The 20,879-nt window shown below is 36.5% G+C and overlaps 1 protein-coding gene across 7 annotated transcripts in view; it reads right to left on the reverse strand.

Moving 5' to 3' along the window:
• Nucleotides 1-20,879, reverse strand: part of TUT4 (terminal uridylyl transferase 4) — a 138,853-nt gene that overhangs the window by 59,052 nt on the left and 58,922 nt on the right. For all 7 annotated transcript variants that reach the window (XM_082615898.1, XM_082615897.1, XM_082615899.1 and 4 more), the window contains exons 5-8: nucleotides 5,798-5,975; nucleotides 3,921-4,009; nucleotides 2,487-2,538; nucleotides 233-302 (exon numbers count right to left, since the gene is read on the reverse strand). In XM_082615898.1, the coding sequence (XP_082472024.1) occupies nucleotides 233-302; nucleotides 2,487-2,538; nucleotides 3,921-4,009; nucleotides 5,798-5,975 (389 nt within the window). The remainder of the gene's footprint in view (nucleotides 1-232; nucleotides 303-2,486; nucleotides 2,539-3,920; nucleotides 4,010-5,797; nucleotides 5,976-20,879) is intronic.

The following is a 20,879-nucleotide window of genomic DNA, read 5'->3' on the forward strand; positions in this document are numbered from 1 at the left end:
AAACAAATGAAAAGTTTTGCATTAGAATGTTTTATTTTTAACTCTCTAATAACTCTATTTCTTGTTCACATGCTTTTAGCAGGCTTGCTAATTTTAATAAATAGAAACTAGCTTAGTCAAATTAATCCAAGGAGAAATCTAAAACAAAACTCTTCCTCTTACAGATATCCACGGCATACTTGGTTGTTGTTAATTTTTTTTTAAACTTTATTTTCTCTTCATTGTTACCGACCTTTGCCGATCTCTGCATACCACAACAGGAACTTTAGCGTGAAAATCAGATTCCACATCTACATATAATACTAATAAAGAAAAAAAATAAAACATGTAAGCTAATGTCAACATCTCTCAAATGTTTGCTCTATGGTAAACATTAAGTAATCGTTTCCTTCTAAAAAATCACTCTCACTGCTTCTGTGGGATAATCCACTCTTCTCGTTACGAGCATCAACCCAACAGAATCTCTTACCTCTCTTGGTGTCATTTGCTGTATTATCACAAACCACAGACAGGCAGAGTCCCAAATACTGTCCGAACATTATAATTACCTTAAGAAGAAAGGTTTTAACATCCCTAAAAGTTTGAATATTTCCAAGTAAATATACAATCTAGTCAAAGTTGTTAAACCTTCATAGATATAGCAAACAGAGGACACCACTTACTTCTGAAGGCTATTTCCACAGGAGTCATGAAATGAGAACCTACAATGCTTTGACAATATAGTTCTTTTAAATTATCCATGGCAGTAAAAGGCTAACTCTACTGGCCCTATTTCCTGTTAATATATGAAGAGTCTGCCAAAGCTCTTAAGGAAGGACTAACAGGTGAAGCACACTTCCACTCTGAAGTCTTTCTCTACATCTCCAAGGTAGGCCCCATGCCATAAAATATCTAATCTAAACAAAAATAGATGGATTAACATCTCATTTGAAGTTCAAAAAAAATCTCTTAGTAGTACCTGTTGGAATTATTAATCTATTCAAAACAAATGTGCTTTAGAGCTTTATGTCAGGAATTACATTATGCATGGTGGATATGACAATGAATAGATACAAAGAGCTCAATTAGGGATTTGGAAAACAAATATATAAACAAATAAATCCTGTAGATAACAGGATAGAGGTCTTTAAAGAGTACAGAGGGCATAAAGGAGGGAATAATCAATTTTACATTCAGACTGAATTTTAAAAACCTATGTTATGTGACTTAAGATGATCTATTCATGTATTCTAGTGGGAAACATATTTAAAATATTTTTGCTACGTTGATAATGTCTAGTGAGCCTAAAGAGGTAAAAGCACTTATCTATACTATGCTTTAGAGTTTTTGTGCAATGAGAGTAAACTATTTATTACAGAAGAAAACTTCCTTTACAAGTTAAACTGGACCAAAATCATCCCTTAAATATTAATATCCCAGGAAAATGGCCAAAAAGCTGAAAAATAACAGAGAGCTGATAGGGCAGACAGAGAGAAGAAAAGAAGTTTAGAACTGACACTAGAGCCAATGAGAGGGTATGGCTAAAATCAATAAGCTATCTCTTGTAAGCCAAAATGGAAATATTTTTGACAGGTCATTATGATTCATAAAATTTAAGATGACAATAGTAATAATAACAATAATCACAGCAGCAGAAATTTAATAAGAAGGTACTGTAAACCAGGTACTTTTCTAAGCTATGGCTTAACCCATTTCATCCTCATAAACAACCCTCTCATCAAAAAGATACTATGTTATTGCCATTTTATAGATGAGAAAACTGAAGCATTAACACTTAAGTAATTTGTCAAAGGACACACAACCAGTAAGTGGTACAACTAAAATTTGCACCTGGAAAGTCTGGCTTCAGATTCTGAGCTCCTAAGCATTTACTTTATATAAAAAGAAAAGCAGTAAATAAAACCAAGAAAATAATATTCCAGACTGTACTACATGACCTGGGACCTGCTTTGAGAAAGTTGTAAATTTTAAAATTTTTATTTAAAAAGTATTGTTACCTATATGAATGTCTTTTTACATAAAAATCAATCCAGACAGATGAGCCACATATGAAAGACTTACTAGGTATAATTTGGCTGATGTACTATAAATGATTAACATTGTTTTAAGTGGGGAAAAAACATATTTACTCAATGCATACACACATTTTTTCCCCAAGTCTCTCCCTAAATTTTCCTTCATCAACAATCTCCTAATGATTACAGTTTTTCTGTCTCATTTTACACAAGAAGCATCCATAATACTCAAAGGCAACATTTTGAAATTACCCAAAAGGCAATCGTTTTTAATACATCAATTTTAAATATGATACTTTTGATCTAACCAACATGTAAATGTTATAGTACACCTATTAAATACATATGCAATACAATGACGCAAATATGCTAGCAGTTTTAGTTTAACTTGCTTAGGCATACATAAACAACACAATGCACATATCTTTAAAGAACTTTCTTTAGAAAAAACAACTTTAAAAAGAAACTCACCACTTTTTTTTAAAATCCCAAGCACTTGTATCAGAAGATCTGGATGATTCATCTAAAAGAAGTTTTAAATTAATAAATACACTAACTTCAAAGTTCAAGTTTCAGAACTTTAGAGATAATTCAATTTCATTAAATACAAGTAAAATCATGCTCTGTATTTTAAAATAATGAAAACAGAATAGTGTTCTACTTTTATGTTAAGAAATCTTGTTCATGGAGGAAGTAGAATCTAATAAATCATACAGTGCTATTATTCCAGCAACACTACTAGAATTAGTGAGTTCTTAGAGTGAGAAAAGATTCTGTAATTTCATATCAAGACAAATGAAAAAAGAAATCAGTTTACCAAATGATTTCTAAAGAGAAGTTGTTGAGATAAGAAATTTAAGGGATATTGACAACTGGCAGCATGGCCAAAAGTCTTAGATTAAAATACTACTTTAAATAACAAGCACGTCAAATATTTAGCTTAAATGTGTACTTTGCTGCTATTTAAAAAGTATTTAATAATCATACCTTACTTGTAAGTTAATGACTGTATCAGACTAGAAATTAAAACATCAAATTTTTACCCAAATCAAACCTCCTTGAGCATAAACTTATTCAAAAAATTAAAAACACATAAAATATCAACTGATTATTTTAAATGTTTGATATGTCAGTAAATAAGCAATGTTAGCAATGCTAAACAATATTGGTATTTTGCTAATGATCCTAGCCACTACTTATTAAAAGTACCTATAATGTGGGGCTTCCCTGGTGGCGCAGTGGTTGAGAGTCCGCCTGCCGATGCAGGGGACACGGGTTTGTGCCCCGGTCCGGAAAGATCCCACATGTCACGGAGCAGCTAGGCCCGTGAGCCATGGCCGCTGAGCCTGCGCATCCGGAGCCTGTGCTCCGCAATGGGAGAGGCCACAACAGTGAGAGGCCCGCGTAACGCAAAAAAAAAAAAAAAAAGAGTACCTATAATGTACCAGGCACTATACAAAAATACTTGGTATATATCACTTATCTAATATTGAAGTTATTATTCCTATTTTGGAAATTAGAAACTGAGGCTCAAGAAGGTCAAGTAACTTGCTCATTTTAGCCAAGATTTGAACATCTACAGATGTATGATTTCAAAATTCTTTCCTCTTTCCATACTGCTTAGCATAAGCAATAACTGTTCAATACGTTCAAATACAAGCATGTTCCCTTTTTTTTTTGACCACCTTCCTCTTCTTCCTTTTTTTTTCTCCCTTATTTTCTTTAATTCCACCTATGTCTGACACCTAAAAAGTACTTTCCAAAAGCACTGTTAAATCATGATGGTAACATTCTACAAGCCAGAGTTTTATATTCCCCTATATCTTCTCTAAAAAAGATAATCAATAAACAATACCAAGTACTAATTAAGAACCATACAGAAAAGGGTCTTGTCTAATTACTTACCTTGGGAGGAAATTTTATATCTATATTAACATCACTACTTTTCAGAGCAAACTTAGTCAGAGATGAGCCATACAACCTAAGTGAACACTCTGGAAATGAAGGAAAAATATCATAGCATGAAACAGCATGCAAATATGAGAACTTTAAAAAACAGTGATAGGAAAATTGCATATATTTCAATTCTGTGTCTTCCAATTCTAATACAGCAATTATAGTATAATAATACCCTTTTCTAACTGATATACAAAATAATAAAAATGTTTTTCAGTTATAGGGCTCAGGAAGAGAGAAATAACTCATTCAAGTTCAGTGTTTAAACAAAATTTTAGTAGTAATTCATTTAGGAATAACTAGAAGTATGTTTCACATTTAATATGTAACAGTAAAGAATGCACTAACCTAGCTATAGCTACTGTCACAAACTACATTTTTTTTAGATATTTATATTTACTTAAGAAATAGCTCTTTAAATGGGGAAGGGATCACAGACATTCAGCCAATGCTCTTTAAAAACACAAAGTGAAGCCAAGTCAATTGATACTGCAGACCTAAAACCAAAAAAAACCCTCTGACTTTCAAGAGTTCACAGAACAAAATAAATAGGAATAATAACATGCTACCTACATCTTTTGCAAACTATCAAATATGTTATTTCAAAAATCATAATAAGGGGCTTCCCTGGTGGCGCAGTGGTTGAGAGCCCGCCTGCCGATGCAGGGGACATGGGTTAGTGCCCCGGTCTGGGAAGGTCCCACGTGCCGCGGAGCGGCTAGGCCCATGAGCCATGGCCGCTGAGCCTGAGCGTCCGGAGCCTGTGCTCCGCAACAGGAGAGGCCACAACAGTGAGAGGCCCGCGTACCGCAAAAAAAAAAAAAAAATCATAATAAGGTAAATTTTTAAAGGATCTCAGCAGAGGGCAAGTTGAAAAATAACATGATTGGGACTGATCATGAGATGTTTAGTACGTTAGGAAGTGTTAAGTTTGTACTCAGTTGAATATATAAAAGTCTACTTTTCAAGTTCACAAAATGTCTGAAAGTCATCCAAGTCATTAAAATCATAAATATTTCACTTCTATTCTTATAATAATAAGTAAATTATTCCTATGTATAATTTAAATTAGTATCAATGTGTTTTAGATAGAAAACTACATTATAGAAATAATAAAGAAAAATTAAAATTTCAATTTCAATTTTATATTCTTTCTTATAAATCTCACAATGGCTTGATATAAAATTATAATTTATCAACTGTCTAAAATCCCTTTGGTGGTAAGAAACAAGTCTTACTTAATATCCATTTACTTAAATTCAGTATTAATGCAAAAAAATGATGAGGGCTAAGCAAATAATCTATACATAAATGTCTACAATAAACCTGACCCAACTCCCCCTTGTGCCAAAAACATAAGCTTTCTGTAAAGAAAGATCAAGAGTCAAAAAAAGAAATAAAAGTATAAATTTTACCTCTAACATCCTTAAATTAATTTTCCCCACTATCAAGGAATAGGAATTTTATTCAGTAACTAGTTCAACTGTATATACTGAAATAAATATGACTAAAATGTCCATTCAGAAGTCAATGATACTGAAAATTTAATATAAAATATAATATTAAAGTACTAAGCAATTAATCTTGTATCTGACATTATAAAAATCTTTTTTTCTTATTACAAAAATTATGCTGTGCCGTAATTCTCCGTTTTCCTTTTCTGAAATATCTCCCCCCAAAAGTCATTTACAAATAATTAAATTAATCTACTTTGAAGATGGAGAAAAAAAGAGAAAGAAAAACATTAAGAATTTACCCTCAGTTCAAGAGGAAGCAAGAGGAAGAATTGTGTCATTTTTAAAATTAAGTATAAAATGAAGCTGTACCTGGTAAAAATGCTGTTATAACCTTTGACATTTCCTCCACAATTTCCTGACGAACTCTGAGGTCATCATCTGTTATTCCTTGTTCTTTTGCTAATTCAATAACTGCAACACTTAAAGCGGCCAAGTGGGCAAGGGAAGGAGGTGGCAGAGAACGAAGCTCACTTTCTTCCTGTTTTTCCTATTAGTGTGACGTTTAACAACAACAATATAAAAAAAGATTTCTATTTTAATGTCCTCGTATTTAGGAGAGAAGGACATAATCAATATATATGCACCTTCTATTGCCAGATTTAAGAAACCTAGGATATGGAACTGAACAAAAGAGACAGAGATCCCTGCCTTTGTGAAGCAGGATTGAAAGAATGAGAGGTGCTGTGGGGGAGGTTGCTATTAAACATTTAAAAAATAAAACCTGTTTTACTTTACTGTCTGCATAAATTCTGAAATGCTACATCAAAGCCAAGATTCCATAAGTAACAACATTTAGCTGATCATTTTGTTGCAGCCAAGAGAGACTGTCTTAGGTATAGCAGAAGGTCTTGAATGTCTCTGATTGGCATGTACAGTACCAGATTAAATGGTCACAGGAAAACATCCTAAACAATATCGCCATGTATTTGATACACTGCCTCCCATTTAAAACTGATTTCGCTGTTATTTTATACAAAACTAGGCACGTTAAAAAAAACACAAAACCTGTATTCTGCTAAAAGTTTGAAAGCCAATTTAAAGCAAGGAGTTGAAGAGGGACTATATTATATATGCACAGTGATTTTTAAAATTAACTGATTACTCTGATTTTAAAAACTACATGCTAACTGCAAAAGCTACATGAAAAATAAGAAAAGAAGAAAATCACCCACCAGATCACATCCTACTATTCCATACATTTTCAACATAACAGACCATACCATTTCTTTAACATTATAACAAAAACATTTTCTATTATCACATTTCAGTCAAAAAACAATCTCTTATTTTTTTTGAGATACGGAGCTCCCAAAAGAATAATCAAAAGTAGTTTATTCTTTCCCCCTCCCCAACTCAATATAGTAAAACAAAGACTTTGGTCTATTCCTAATTCTATTCTTTGTTACCATATTCAGTCTTAATGTAAATCAAGTTTACCTATGGTACAGAATAATCAAACAAAGGAAGTAAGATAACTTTGTTTTTATAAGTTTCTGAGATCATTTCTGCAACCTTAACTATAAACTACATCTTAGATGAGCATCTAAGTTTTCAGGACTACTTTCTTTTTAGGATTTAACCAAGGTATTAACAGCAATATACTTAATGAAAAAATGATAGAAAATTAACATGCAACAAAATTATCTTTATTTCTAGATTGAAAATAAGAGGATAAAAGACAATGAACACTCTTCTATCTATGCTATCCCGCATGCTGCAATAAGAGCCTGCATGCTGCGACTAAAGATCCCGCATGCTGCAACAATCCTGCTTGCCACAACTAAGACCCGGCGCAGCCAAATAAATAAAAGCAAATAAATAAATAAATAAATAAATGTTTTTAAAATAAGCCTATTCTACCTCCTTTAGGATACTGTTCCATCAAACATTCTCATTTATATCCTCATATCATTGATCATCCTCATGTCAACCTGATATCTTCATATATCCTCTGTCATAAATATGATTAAATCCCTACCCTTCTGTAACTTATATTCTAGTTAGAGAAAACAGACAACAGATAAATAAATATATATTATGATGTCAGGTAGTGTTATTAAGAAAAATAAAACAGGGTAAGAGGCTACAGACTGTTGGGAAGATGGAATTATTTTAGAATAGAGTAGACAAAGAAAGCCACTCTAAACAGGTGAAGAGACTTGAAAGTGAAGAAGAGAGACATTTAAATTTCTGGAGGAAGAGCATTCAAGACACAGAAAACAGTAAATGCGAAGACTCAGAGGCAAAAAAGTACCTAATCTTATTTAAAGAGAGCAATATGTCTGAGGCTGAGTAACAAAGTGGTGACCGTGAAACATGATGAAATTTAAAAGTTAACTAGAAGCCAAATATTGTATAACCTCATGAAACTTGATAAGGGCTTAGAATTTTATTTTAAGTTGTGAAGCTACTAATGGGCTATAAGTAGGAAGTAATATGATATACTTTAAAAGAACAATTCTGGCTACTAAATGAAGAAGACTCGGTGGGGGGATGGGGCAGGGCAAGAAGTGAGATAAATTGGAAATAGTCCAGGTGAGAGATAGAAAACCCTTAAGAGTCTAAGAACACATGTTAAAACTAATGAACAAAAAATTAAATACAAAGAAAACATATTAAAAGCAGCAAGGGAAAAACAACAAATATCACACAAGGGAATTCCCATAAGGTTAACAGCTGATCTTTCAGAAGAAACTCTGCAAACCAGAAGGGAGTGGCAGGACATATTTAAAGTGATGAAGGAGAAAAACCTACAACCAACATTACTCTACCCAGCAAGGATATCATTCAGATTTGATGGAGAAATTAAAACCTTTACAGACAAGCAAAAGTTAAGAGAATTCAACACCACCAAACCAGCTTGACAACAAATGCTAAAGAATCTCCTCTAGGCAAGAAACACAAGAGAATGAAAAGACCTATAATAACAAACCCAAAACAATTAAGAAAATGGGAATAGGATCATACATATCAGTAATTACCTTAAATGTAAATGGATTAAATGCTCCCACCAAAAGACACAGACTGGCTGAATGGATACAAAAACAAGACCAATATATATGCTGTCTACAAAAGACCCACTTCAGACCTAGAGACACATACAGACTGAAAGTGAGGGGATGGAAAAAGATATTCCATGCAAATGGAAACCAAAAGAAAGCTGGAGTAGCAATTCTTATATCAGACAAAAGAGACTTTAAAATAAAGACTATTAGGAGAGACAAAGAAGGACACTACATAATGATCAAGGGATCAATCAAAGAAGATATAACAATTGTAAATATTTATGCACCCAACATAGGAGCACCTCAATACATAAGGCAAATACTAACAGCCATAAAAGGGGAAATCGACAGTAACACATTCATAGTAGGGGACGTTAGCACCACACTTTCACCATTGGACAGATCATCCAAAATGAAAATAAATAAGGAAACACAAGCTTTAAATGATACATTAAACAAGATGGACTTAATTGATATTTATAGGACATTCCATCCAAAAACAACAGAATACACATTTTTCTCAAGTGCTCATGGAACATTCCCCAGGATAGATCGTATCTTGGGTCACAAATCAAGCCTTGGTAAATTTAAGAAAATTGAAATTGCATCAAGTATCTTTTCCGACCACAACACTATGAGACTAGATATAGATTACAGGAGAAGATCTGTAAAAAATACAAACACATGGAGACTAACCAGTACACTGCTAAATAACCTAGAGATCACTGAAGAAATCAAAGAGGAAACCAAAAAATACCTAGAAACAAATGACAATGGAGACACAACGACCCAAAACCTATGGGATGCAGCAAAAGCAGTTCTAAGAGGGAAGTTTATAGCAATACAATCCTACCTTAAGAAACAGGAAACATCTTGAATAAACAACCTAACCTTGCACCTAAAGCAATTAGAGAAAGAAGAACAAAAAAGCCCCAAAGTTAGCAGAAGGAAAGAAATCATAAAGATCAGATAAGAAATAAATGAAAAAGAAATGAAGGAAACGATAGCAAAGATCAATAATACTAAAGGCTGGTTCTCTGAGAAGGTAAACAAAATTGATAAACCATTAGCCAGACTCATCAAGAAAAAAAGGGAGAAGACTCAAATCAATAGAATTAGAAATGAAAAAGGAGAAGTAACAACTGACACTGCAGAAATATAAAAGATCAGGAGCGATTACTACAAGCAACTCTATGCCAATAAAATGGACAACCTGAAAGAAACGGACAAATTCTTAGAAATGCACAACCTGCCAAGAATGAATCAGGAAGAAATAGAAAATACGAACAGACCAATCACAAGCACTGAAATTGAAACTGTGATTAAAAATCTTCCAACAGGGCTTCCCTGGTGGCGCAGTGGTTGAGAGTCCGCCTGCTGATGCAGGGGACACGGGTTTGTGCCCCAATCCGGGAAGATCCCACATGCTGCAGAGCGGCTGGGCCCGTGAGCCATGGCTGCTGAGACTGTGTATCCTGCGCATCCGGAGCCTGTGCTCCGCAACGGGAGAGGCCACAACAGTGAGAGGCCCACGTAACGGAAAAAAAAAAAAAAATCTTCCAACAAACAAAAGCCCAGGACCAGGTGGCTTCACAGGCGAATTCTACCAAACATTTAGAGAAGAGCTAACACCTATCCTTCTCAAACTCTTCCAAAATATAGCAGAGGGAGGAACACTCCCAAACTCAGTCTACGAGGCCACCATCACTCTGATACCAAAACCAGACAAGGATGTCACAAAGAAAGAAAACTGCAGGCCAATATCACTGATGAACATAGATGCAAAAATCCTTAACAAAATATTAGCAAACAGAATCCAACATCACATTAAAAGGATCATACACCATGATCAAGTGGGGTTTATTCCAGAAATGCAAGGATTCACCAATATACGCAAATCAATCCATGTGATACACCATATTAACAAACTGAAGGAGAAAAACCTATGGTCATCTCAATAGATGCAGAAAAAGCTTTCGACAAAATTCAACACCGATTTATGATAAAAACCCTCCAGAAAATAGGCATAGAGGAAACTTTCCTCAACATAATGAAGGCCATATATGACAAACCCACAGCAAACATCGTCCTCAATGGTGAAAAACTGAAAGCATTTCCACTAAAATCAGGAACAAGACAAGGTTGCCCACTCTCACCACTATTATTCAACATAGTTTTGGAAGTTTTCGCCACAGCAATCAGAGAAGAAAAGGAAATAAAAGGAATCCAAATCAGAAAAGAAGAAGTAAAGCTGTCACTGTTTGCAGATGACATGATACTATACATAGAGAATCCTAAAGATGCTACCAGAAAACTAGTAGAGCTAATCAATGAATGTGGTAAAGTAGCAGGATACAAAATTAATGCACAGAAATCTCTGGCATTCCTATACACTAATGATGAAAAATCCGAACGTGAAATCAAGAAAACACTCCTATTTACCACTGCACTAAAAGAATAAAATATCTAGGAATAAACTTACCTAAGGAGACAAAAGACCTGTATGCAGAAAATTATAAGACACTGATGAAAGAAATTAAACATGGTACAAATAGATGGAGAGATATACCATGTTCTTGGATTGGAAGAAACAACATTGTGAAAATGACTCTACTACCCAAAGCAATCTACAGATTCAATGCAATCCCTATCAAACTACCACTGGCATTTTTCACAGGACTAGAACAAAAAATTTCACAATATGTATGGAAACGCAAAAGACCCCGAATAGCCAAAGCAATCTTGAGAAAGAAAAACGGAGCTGGAGGAATCAGGCTCCCTGACTTCAGACTATACCACAAAGCTACAGTAACCAAGACAGTATGGTACGGGCACAAAAACAGAAATATAGATCAATGGAACAGGATAGAAAGCCCAGAGATAAACTCACGCACATATGGTCACCTCATCTTTGATAAAGGAGGCAGGAATGTACAGTGGAGAAAGGACAGCCTCTTCAATAAGTGGTGCTGGGAAAACTGGACAGGTACATGTAAAAGTATGAGATTAGATCACTCCCTAACACCATACACAAAAATAAGCTCAAAATGGATTAAAGACCTAAATATAAGGCCAGAAACTATCAAATTCTTAGAGGAAAACATAGGCAGAACACTCTATGACATAAATCACAGCAAGATCCTTTTTGACCCACCTCCTAGAGAAATGGAAATAAAAACAAAGATAAACAAATGGGACCTAATGAAACTTCAAAGCTTTTGCACAGAAAAGGAAACCATAAACAAGACCAAAAGACAACCCTCAGAATGGGAGAAAATATTTGCAAATGAAGCAACTGACAAAGGATTAATCTCCAAAATTTACAAGCAGTTCATGCAGCTCAATAACAAAAACACAAACAACCCAATCCAAAAATGGGCAGAAGACCTAAATAGACATTTCTCCAAAGAAGATATACAGACTGTCAACAAACACATGAAAGAATGCTCAACATCATTAATCATTAGAGAAATGCAAATCAAAACTACAATGAGATATATCATCTCACACCAGTCAGAATGGTCATCATCAAAAAATCTAGAAACAATAAATGCTGGTGAGGGTGTGGAGAAAAGGGAACACTCTTGCACTGCTGGTGGGAATGTGAATTGGTACAGCCACTATGGAGAACAGTATGGAGGTTCCTTAAAAAACTACAAATAGAATTAACATATGACCCAGCAATCCCACTACTGGGCATATACCCTGAGAAAACCATAATTCAAAAAGAGTCATGTACCAAAATGTTCATAGCAGCCCTATTTACAATAGCCAGGACATGGAAACAACCTAAGTGTCCATCATCGGATGAATAGATAAAGAAGATGTGGCACATATATACAATGGAATATTATTCAGCCATAAAAAGAAACGAAATTGAGCTATTTGTAATGCAGTGGATGGACCTAGAGTCTGTCATACAGAGTAAAGTAAGTCAGAAAGAGAAAGACAAATACCATATGCTAACACATATATATGGAATGTAAGAAAAAAAAAATGTCATGAAGAACTTAGGGGTAAGACAGGAATAAAGACACAGACCTACTAGAGAATGGACTTGAGGATATGGGGAGGGAGAAGAGTAACCTGTGACAAAGTGAGAGAGTGGCATGGACATATATAGACTACCAAACGTAAAACAGATAGCTAGTGGGAAGCAGCCACATAGCACAGGGAGATCAGCTCAGTGCTTTGTGACCACCTAGAGGGGTGGGATAGGGAGGGTGGGAGGGAGGGAGACACAAGAGGGAAGAGATATGGGAACATATGTATATGTATAACTGATTCACTTTGTTATAAAGCAGAAACTAACACACCATTGTAAAGCAATTATACTCCAATAAAGATGTAAAAAAAACAAAAAAAACACTAATGAACAAATTCAGCAAACTAGCAGGATACAAATCAGCACACAAAAATCATGTGCATTTCTATACACTAACAATGAACAACCTGAAAAAAAATAATTCCACTTAAAATAGCATCAAAAAGAATAAAAGATTTAAGAATTAACCAAGAAGATGAAAGAGGTGTACAGTGAAAAAGAGAAAACATGGCTTAAAGAAATTAAAGAAGACATGAATAAAGAGAAAGATATTCTGGGCTTCCCTGGTGGCGCAGTGGTTGAGAGTCTGCCTGCCGATGCAGGGGATGCGGGTTCGTGCCCCAGTCTGGGAGGATCCCACATGCCGCAGAGTGGCTGGGCCTGTGAGCCATGGCCGCTGAGCCTGCGCGTCTGGAGCCTGTGCTCCACGATAGGAGAGGCCACAACAGTGAGAGGCCCGTGTACCGCAAAAAAAAAAAAAGAGAAAGATATTCCAAGTTCATGGATTGGCAGACTTAATATTGTTACGATGTCAACAGTGCCCAAAGCAATCTACATATTCAATGCAATCCCTATCAATATCCTAATGACTTTTTGTTTTGCAGAAATAGGAAAAAAGATCCTAAAATTCACCTGGACTCTCAAGGGACCCAAAATAGCCAAAACAATCTTGAACAAGAGGAACAAAGCTAGGAGACTAACATTTCCTGATTTCAAAACTTACTACAAAGCCACAGTAACCAAAACAGTATGGCACTGGCATAAATACAGACACAGAGGCCAATAAAATAAAATAAGAGAGCCCAATATACCCTGAGAAAACCATAATTCAAAAAGAGACATGTACCAAAATGTTCATAGCAGCCCTATTTACAATAGCCCGGAGATGGAAACAACCTAAGTGTCCATCATCGGATGAATGGGTAAAGAAGATGTGGCACATATATACAATGGAATATTACTCAGCCATAAAAAGAAATGAAATTGAGCTATTTGTAATGAGGTGGATGGACCTGGAGTCTGTCATACAGAGTGAAGTAAGTCAGAAAGAGAAAGACAAATACTGTATGCTGACACATATATATGGAATTTAAGAAAAAAAAATGTCATGAAGAACATAGGGGTAAGACAGGAATAAAGACACAGACCTACTAGAGAATGGACTTGAGGATATGGGGAGGGGGAAGGGTAAGCTGTGACAAAGTGAAAGAGCGGCATGGACATATATACACTACCAAACGTAAGGTAGATAGCTAGTGGGAAGCAGCCGCATAGCACAGGGAGATCAGCTTGGTGCTTTGTGACCACCTGGAGGGGTGGGATAGGGAGGGTGGGAGGGAGACGCAAAAGGGAGGGGATATGGGAACATATGTATATGTATAACTGATTAAATTTGTTATAAAGCAAAAAAAAAAAAAAAATAAGAGAGCCCAGAAATAGATGTTCATATATAAGGTCAAATGATTTTTAATAAAAATGTCAAGAACATTCAGTAGGAAAGAACTGCCTTTTCAAAACATGGTGCTAGGAAAGCTGGATATCCACATGCAATATGGATCCTTGTCTTACACCACATACAAAAATTAACTCAAAATGGATCAAAGATCTAAACATAAGAGCAAAATTATAAAACTCTTAGAAGAAAACAAAAGAGAAAAGCTTCATGACCTTGGATTTGGAAATGATTTTTTGCATATTAAACAAAAACACAGGAAACAAAAGAAAAAATAGACAAATTGGACTTCACAAAAATTAAAAACTTTTCTGTATCAAACAACACTACTAATAGAGTAAAAAGGCAACTCATATAATGAAATAAAAAATTTGTAAGTCATGTGTATAATACAGAATTAATATCCAGAACATATGAAGAACTCTTAAACTCAACTACAAGAAAATAACCCAATTCAAAAGTGGTCACAGGACTTGAATACACATTTCTCCAAAGAAGATATATGAATGGACAATAAGCACATGAAAAGGTGCTCAACATCACTAATCATTAGGGAAATGCAAATCAAAAGCACAATGATATACGACTAGGATGATTATTATCAAAACAACAACAACAACAGAAAAAACAACAGCAAGAGTTTGTGGATATGAAGAAATTTAACCCTTGTGTATCACTGGTGGGAATGTAAAATGGCACAGCCCCTGCAGAAAACAGCATGGCAGGTCCTCAGAAAATTAAACATAAATCTACCATTTGACTCAGCAATTCCACTTCTGGGTATATACACAAAAAAAATGGAAGTAAAGATTCAAACAAGTATTTCTACACCAATGTTCATACCAACATTATTCACAATAGCAAAAAGTAGAAACAACCCAGATATCCATCCATGGATGAATGGACACACAAAACATGGTATATACTACATAGAATGGAATATTATTCAACATTAAAAAGGAAAGAACTTCTGACACGTACTGTACACTACAGTATGGTTGAAGCTTAAAGACGTTACGCTAAGTGAAATAAGCAGAAAAGGACAAATATATAATTCCACTTATATGCGGCACCTACAATAGTCAAATACAGAGACAGAAAGTAGAGCGGTGGTTACCAGGAGCAAGAGTGAGAGAGAAATGAGGAGTTATTGTTTAATGGATACAGGGTTTCAATATAAGTTAATGAAAAAGTTCTGGAAATGGATATTGCAGATCATTGTACAACAATGTGAATGTACTTAACGTCACTGAACGGTACACTTAAAGATGGTTAAAATGGTAAATATTATGTCATGTATATTTTACCACAATAAAAAAATTGTTTTAAACCTTCAATGGCACCAATAGGATAATGCACCACCTTCTTAACATGGAATATACAGCAATTTAGTTTCAGCATGCCTTTTTAGGCCCTCCTCCAACCATTCCCTCCCCATAACATCTGGGGCAGATATCCATAGTTAAATAGTCAGCAGCTTCCAAAGACTATATGCGATATTGGGTCTCCACATCATTACTCACATCATGACCTCTTTCTTGTATCCATCTGGTGAAACTCTAATCCCTGAAGTTGTAACTTAAATGTCAAATATTCAGTGAAGGCTTCTTAATGTCTTTCCCTTTCCAACATAATGAAATGTTCCCTTTAATTCATGATTAATAACATACTATGCATTCCATCACTTTACCTCCTGAGGTAATCACTTATTCTCCTCATTTTAAACACTGCCTCATCTACTGGCTTGTGTTTTCAACAAGTAAGCACTCTCTACCTCTATAATAACAGCAACAACAACCACCATTTATTGAGTACCCACTATGGGCTTGGCATTGTGCCAGGGGCTTTAGAGATATTATGTCACTTAAGTCTTAGAATACACCTCCTTAGGGAGCTATCATCAAAATCATTTTATAGGGGGCAGGGTCAAGATGGCATACTAGGAGAGCACGGATTCGCATCTCCTCACAACTAGGGCACTTACCAGGCACTGGTGCGGGACCACGGACACCTAAGGGAACAGGGCGAACCCCCAGCAACCGGGTAGGATGTAGGGCGTGGGGGGAGTGATGGGGGAGGAGAAGTGGAGGTGGGATGGGACTGGTGCCCTTGAGGGGAGGCTGGGGGAGGGTAAGGGATCCCACGCCAGAAGGAGGATATTAGGGAACCACTGGGAGGGCAGAGGATCAAAAGGGAACGTGGCCAGTCAGGTTTCCCCTGCCCACTTGAGCCCCCAGGAACCTGCTGAGGTTCTGGGCCTGATCCTCTGCCCACTGAGGCCCTCTCCAGCAGAGCGGGTCCTTAGGGAGTGGGAGGGAGGGAAGGAGGAGCAAAAGTAAAGGCCGGACCTCTGGGACAAGCACCCCTGAGGAGTGGCTAGGGAAGGGAAGGAGTTCCTACACCCAGAGGGACCCACCCATGATTAGGTGTCCAGCGGCAACGGTGGAGACCCTGGGGAAGATGGTGGGGAGGAGCACGAAGGAACGGAAGAGAACCGGGCCAGTACTTTCCCAGTCCACTTAGGCACCCCAGGCCTAAACCTCTGCCCTGGGAGCCTCCCTCCTGCCGCTCAGAGCCCAAGCCCTGCCCCTACACCCCCATCCAGGTCCCTACCTCTACATTCGGAGACACCCTCCAATGCACTGGGCCTAAACCCCACCCACACACCCTCACACACCCTACCTCCAAACTTCAGAACTCCACACTCCAGAGGCCCTCCTTTCCAGGTGCTGCCCCTCCCCTTCAGTGCCCACATCCTAAGCAGAGGTCCTGGGCCATGCTTGAATAGTGCCCTGCATAAGCCCCACTCAAGCATCACCCTCCCCACCTGCCTAGGTCCCTGCCTCAGTTCCACCCCCGCTTAAACTCCACCCCCATAGCCAAGGCTTTTTTTTTTTTTTTTCCTCTTTTAGATTGGGGTTCTGTTTTACCTTGTTGATTCATTGTTCTTGATTCTTTTATATTTTTATATTTCCTAATAAATCTTTTATTTTTCAAATTTTATTTTATTCTTTATACTTTGTTATTGTTCTCCCCTTTTGGCTAGTTCCCCCCTCTTTACTTTTTTTTTTCTTTTTTCTGCTGTGGTTTTATTTTACCTTGTTGCAGTTGTTTCAATTACAGTTTTATTTTTTCCTAATGTATTTTTTATCTTTCTAATTTTATTTTTTTATTCTTTGATATTGTACTGCTTTTTTTTTTTTTTTTTTTTTACCACACCATGAAGCTTGGAAGATCTTGGTTCCAAGGCCGGAGGTCAGGCCCAAGTTCCGGTGGTGGGAGCTCTGAGACCAAACCACTGGACTAACAGAGAACCTCAGACCTCAAGGAATATTAATCAGACTGAGGCCTCCCGTAGGTCCTCATCTCACCACCAAGGCCCAGCTCTACTCAACTGCCTGAAAACTCCAGTGCTGGACATCTCAAATCAAACAACCAGTAAGACAGGAATACGGCACCACCCATCAAAAAGAGCAAGCAACCATATGCCAATAAAACGGACAACCTGGAAGAAATGGACAAATTCTTAGAAAAGCACAATCTCCCAAGACTGAACCAGGAAGAAATAGAAAATATAAACAGACCAATCACAAGCACTGAAATTGAGACTGTGATTAAAAATCTTCCAACAAACAAAAGCCCGGGCGGGACCAGATGGATTCACAGGCGATTTCTATCAAACATTTAGAGAAGAGCTAACACCCGTCCTTCTCAAACTCTTCCAAAATATAGCAGAGGGAGGAACACTCCACAACTCATTCTATGAGGCCACCATTACCATGATACCAAAACCAGACAAAGACGTCACAAAGAAAGAAAACTACAGGCCAATATCACTGATGAACATAAATGCAAAAATCCTCAACAAAATACTAGCAAACAGAATCCAACAGCACATTAAAAGGATCAGTGACTATGATCAAGTGGGGTTTACCCCAGGAATGCAAGGATTCATCAATATATGCAAATCGATCAATGTGATAAACCAAATAAACAAATTGAAGAAGAAAAACCATATGATCGTCACAATAGATGCAGAAAAAGCTTTTGACAAAATTCAACAGCCATTTATGATAAAAGCCCTCCAGAAAGTAGGCATACAGGGAACTTAACACAATAAAGGCCATATATGACAAACCCACAGCCAACATCATTCTCATTGGTGAAAAACTGAAACCATTTCCACTAAGATCAGGAACGAGACAAGGCTGCCCACTCTCACCACTATTATTCAACATAGTTTTGGAAGTTTTAACCACAGCAATCAGAAAAGTAAAAGAAATAAAAGGAATCCAAATCAGAAAAGAAGAAGTAAAACTGTCACTGTTTGCAGATGACATGATACTATACATAATCCTAAAGATGCTACCAGAAAAATACTCAGGCTAATCAATGAATTTGGTAAAGTAGCAAGATACAAAATTAATGTACAGAAATCTCTTGCATTCCTATACACTAATGATGAAAAATCTGAAAGAGAAATTAAGGAAACACTCCCACTTACCGTTGCAACAAAAAGAATAAAATACCTAGGAATAAACCTACCTAAGGAGACAAAAGACCTCTAAACAGAAAACTTTAAGACAGTGATGAAAAACATTAAAGATGATACAAATAGATGGAGAGATATACCATGTTCTTGGATTGGAAGAATCAACATTGTGAAATGACTATACTGCCCAAAGCAATCTACAGATTCAATGCAATCCCTATCAAACTACCAATGGCATTTTTCACAGAACTAGAACAAAAAACTGTACGATTTGTATGGAAATACAAAAGACACTGAACAGCCAAAGCAATCTTGAAAAATAAAAACGGAGCTGGAGGAATCAAGCTCCCAGACTTCAGCCTATACTACAAAGCTACACTAATCAAGACAGTATGGTATTGGCAAAAAAACAGAAATATAGATCAATGGAACAGGATAGAAAGCCCAGAGATAAACCCACGCACATATGGTCACCTTATCTTTGATAAAGGAGGCAAGAATATACAAAGGAGAAAAGACAGCCTCTTCAATAAGTGGTGCTGGGAAAACTGGACAGCTACATGTAAAAGAATGAAATTAGAACACTCCCTAACACCATACACAAAAATAAACTCAAAATGTATTAAAGACCTAAATGTAAAACCAGACACTATAAAACTCTTAGAGGAAAACATAGGCAGAACACTCCATGACATAAATCATAGCAAGATCCTTTTTGACCCACCTCCTAGAGAAATGGAAGTAAAAACAAAAATAAACAAATGGGACCTAATGAAACTTCAAAGCTTTTGCAAAGCAAAGGAAACCACAAACCAGACAAAAAGACAACTCTCAGAATAGGAGCAAATATTTGAAAACGAAGCAACTGACAAAGGATTAATATCCAAAATATACAAGCAGCTCATGCAGCTCAATATCGAAAAAACAAACAGCCCCATCCAAAAATGGGCAGAAGACCTACATAGGCATTTCTCCAAAGAAGATATACAGATTACCAACAAACACATGAAAGGATGCTCAACATCACTAATTATTAGAGAAATGCAAGTCAAAACTACAATGAGGTATCACCTCACACCAGTCAGAATGGCCATCATCAAAAAATCTAGAAACAATAAATGCTAGACAGGGTGTGGAGAAAAGGGAACCCTCTTGCACTGTTGGTAGCAATGTAAATTGATACCGCCACTATGGAGAACAGTATGGAGGTTCCTTATAAAACTAAAAATAGAACTACCATATCATCTAGCAATCCCACTACTGGGCATATACCCTGAGGAAACCATAATTCAAAAAGAGACATGTACCACAATGTTCACTGCAGCACTATTTTCAATAGCCAGGACATGGATGCAACCTAAGTGTCCATCAACAGATGAATGGATAAGGAAGACGTGGCACATATATACAATGGAATAATACTCAGCCATAAAAAGAAACGAAATTGAGTTATTTGTAGTAAGGTAGATGGACCTAGAGACTGTCATACAGAGTAAAGTAAGTCAGAAAGAGAAAAACAAATACCGTTTGCTAACACATACATACGGAATCTAAAAAAAAAAAAATGGTTCTGAAGAACATAGGGGCAGGACAGGAATAAAGACGCAGACATAGAGAATGGACTTGAGGATGTGGGGAGTGGGAAGGGTAAGCTGAAACGAAGTGAGAGAGTGGCATGGACATATATACACTAACTACCAAATGTAAAATAAATAGCTAGTAGGAAGCAGCCGCATAGCACAAGGAGAACAGTTAGGTGCTTTGTGTCCAGCTAGAGGGGTGAGACAGGGAGGGTGGGAGGGAGACGCAAGAGGGAGGAGATATGGGGAGGTATTTATATGTATAGCTGATTCACTTTGTTATACAGCAGAAACTAACACACCATTGTAAAGCAATTATACTCCAATAAAGATGTTAACATGCACCCTATGTTCATAGTAGCACTAGTCACTGTACCCAAGACATGGAAACAACCTAAATGTCCATCAACAGGATAAAGAAGACACGATACATATATACAATGGAATACTACTCAGTGATAAAAAAGAATGAAACAATGCCATTTGCAGCAACATGGATGAACCTAGGGATTATCATACTAAGTGAAGTAAGTCAGG

The sequence above is a fragment of the Mesoplodon mirus genome (assembly GCF_964341445.2).
Source record: "Mesoplodon mirus genome assembly, chromosome: 3".
Lineage (NCBI taxonomy): Eukaryota > Metazoa > Chordata > Mammalia > Artiodactyla > Ziphiidae > Mesoplodon > Mesoplodon mirus.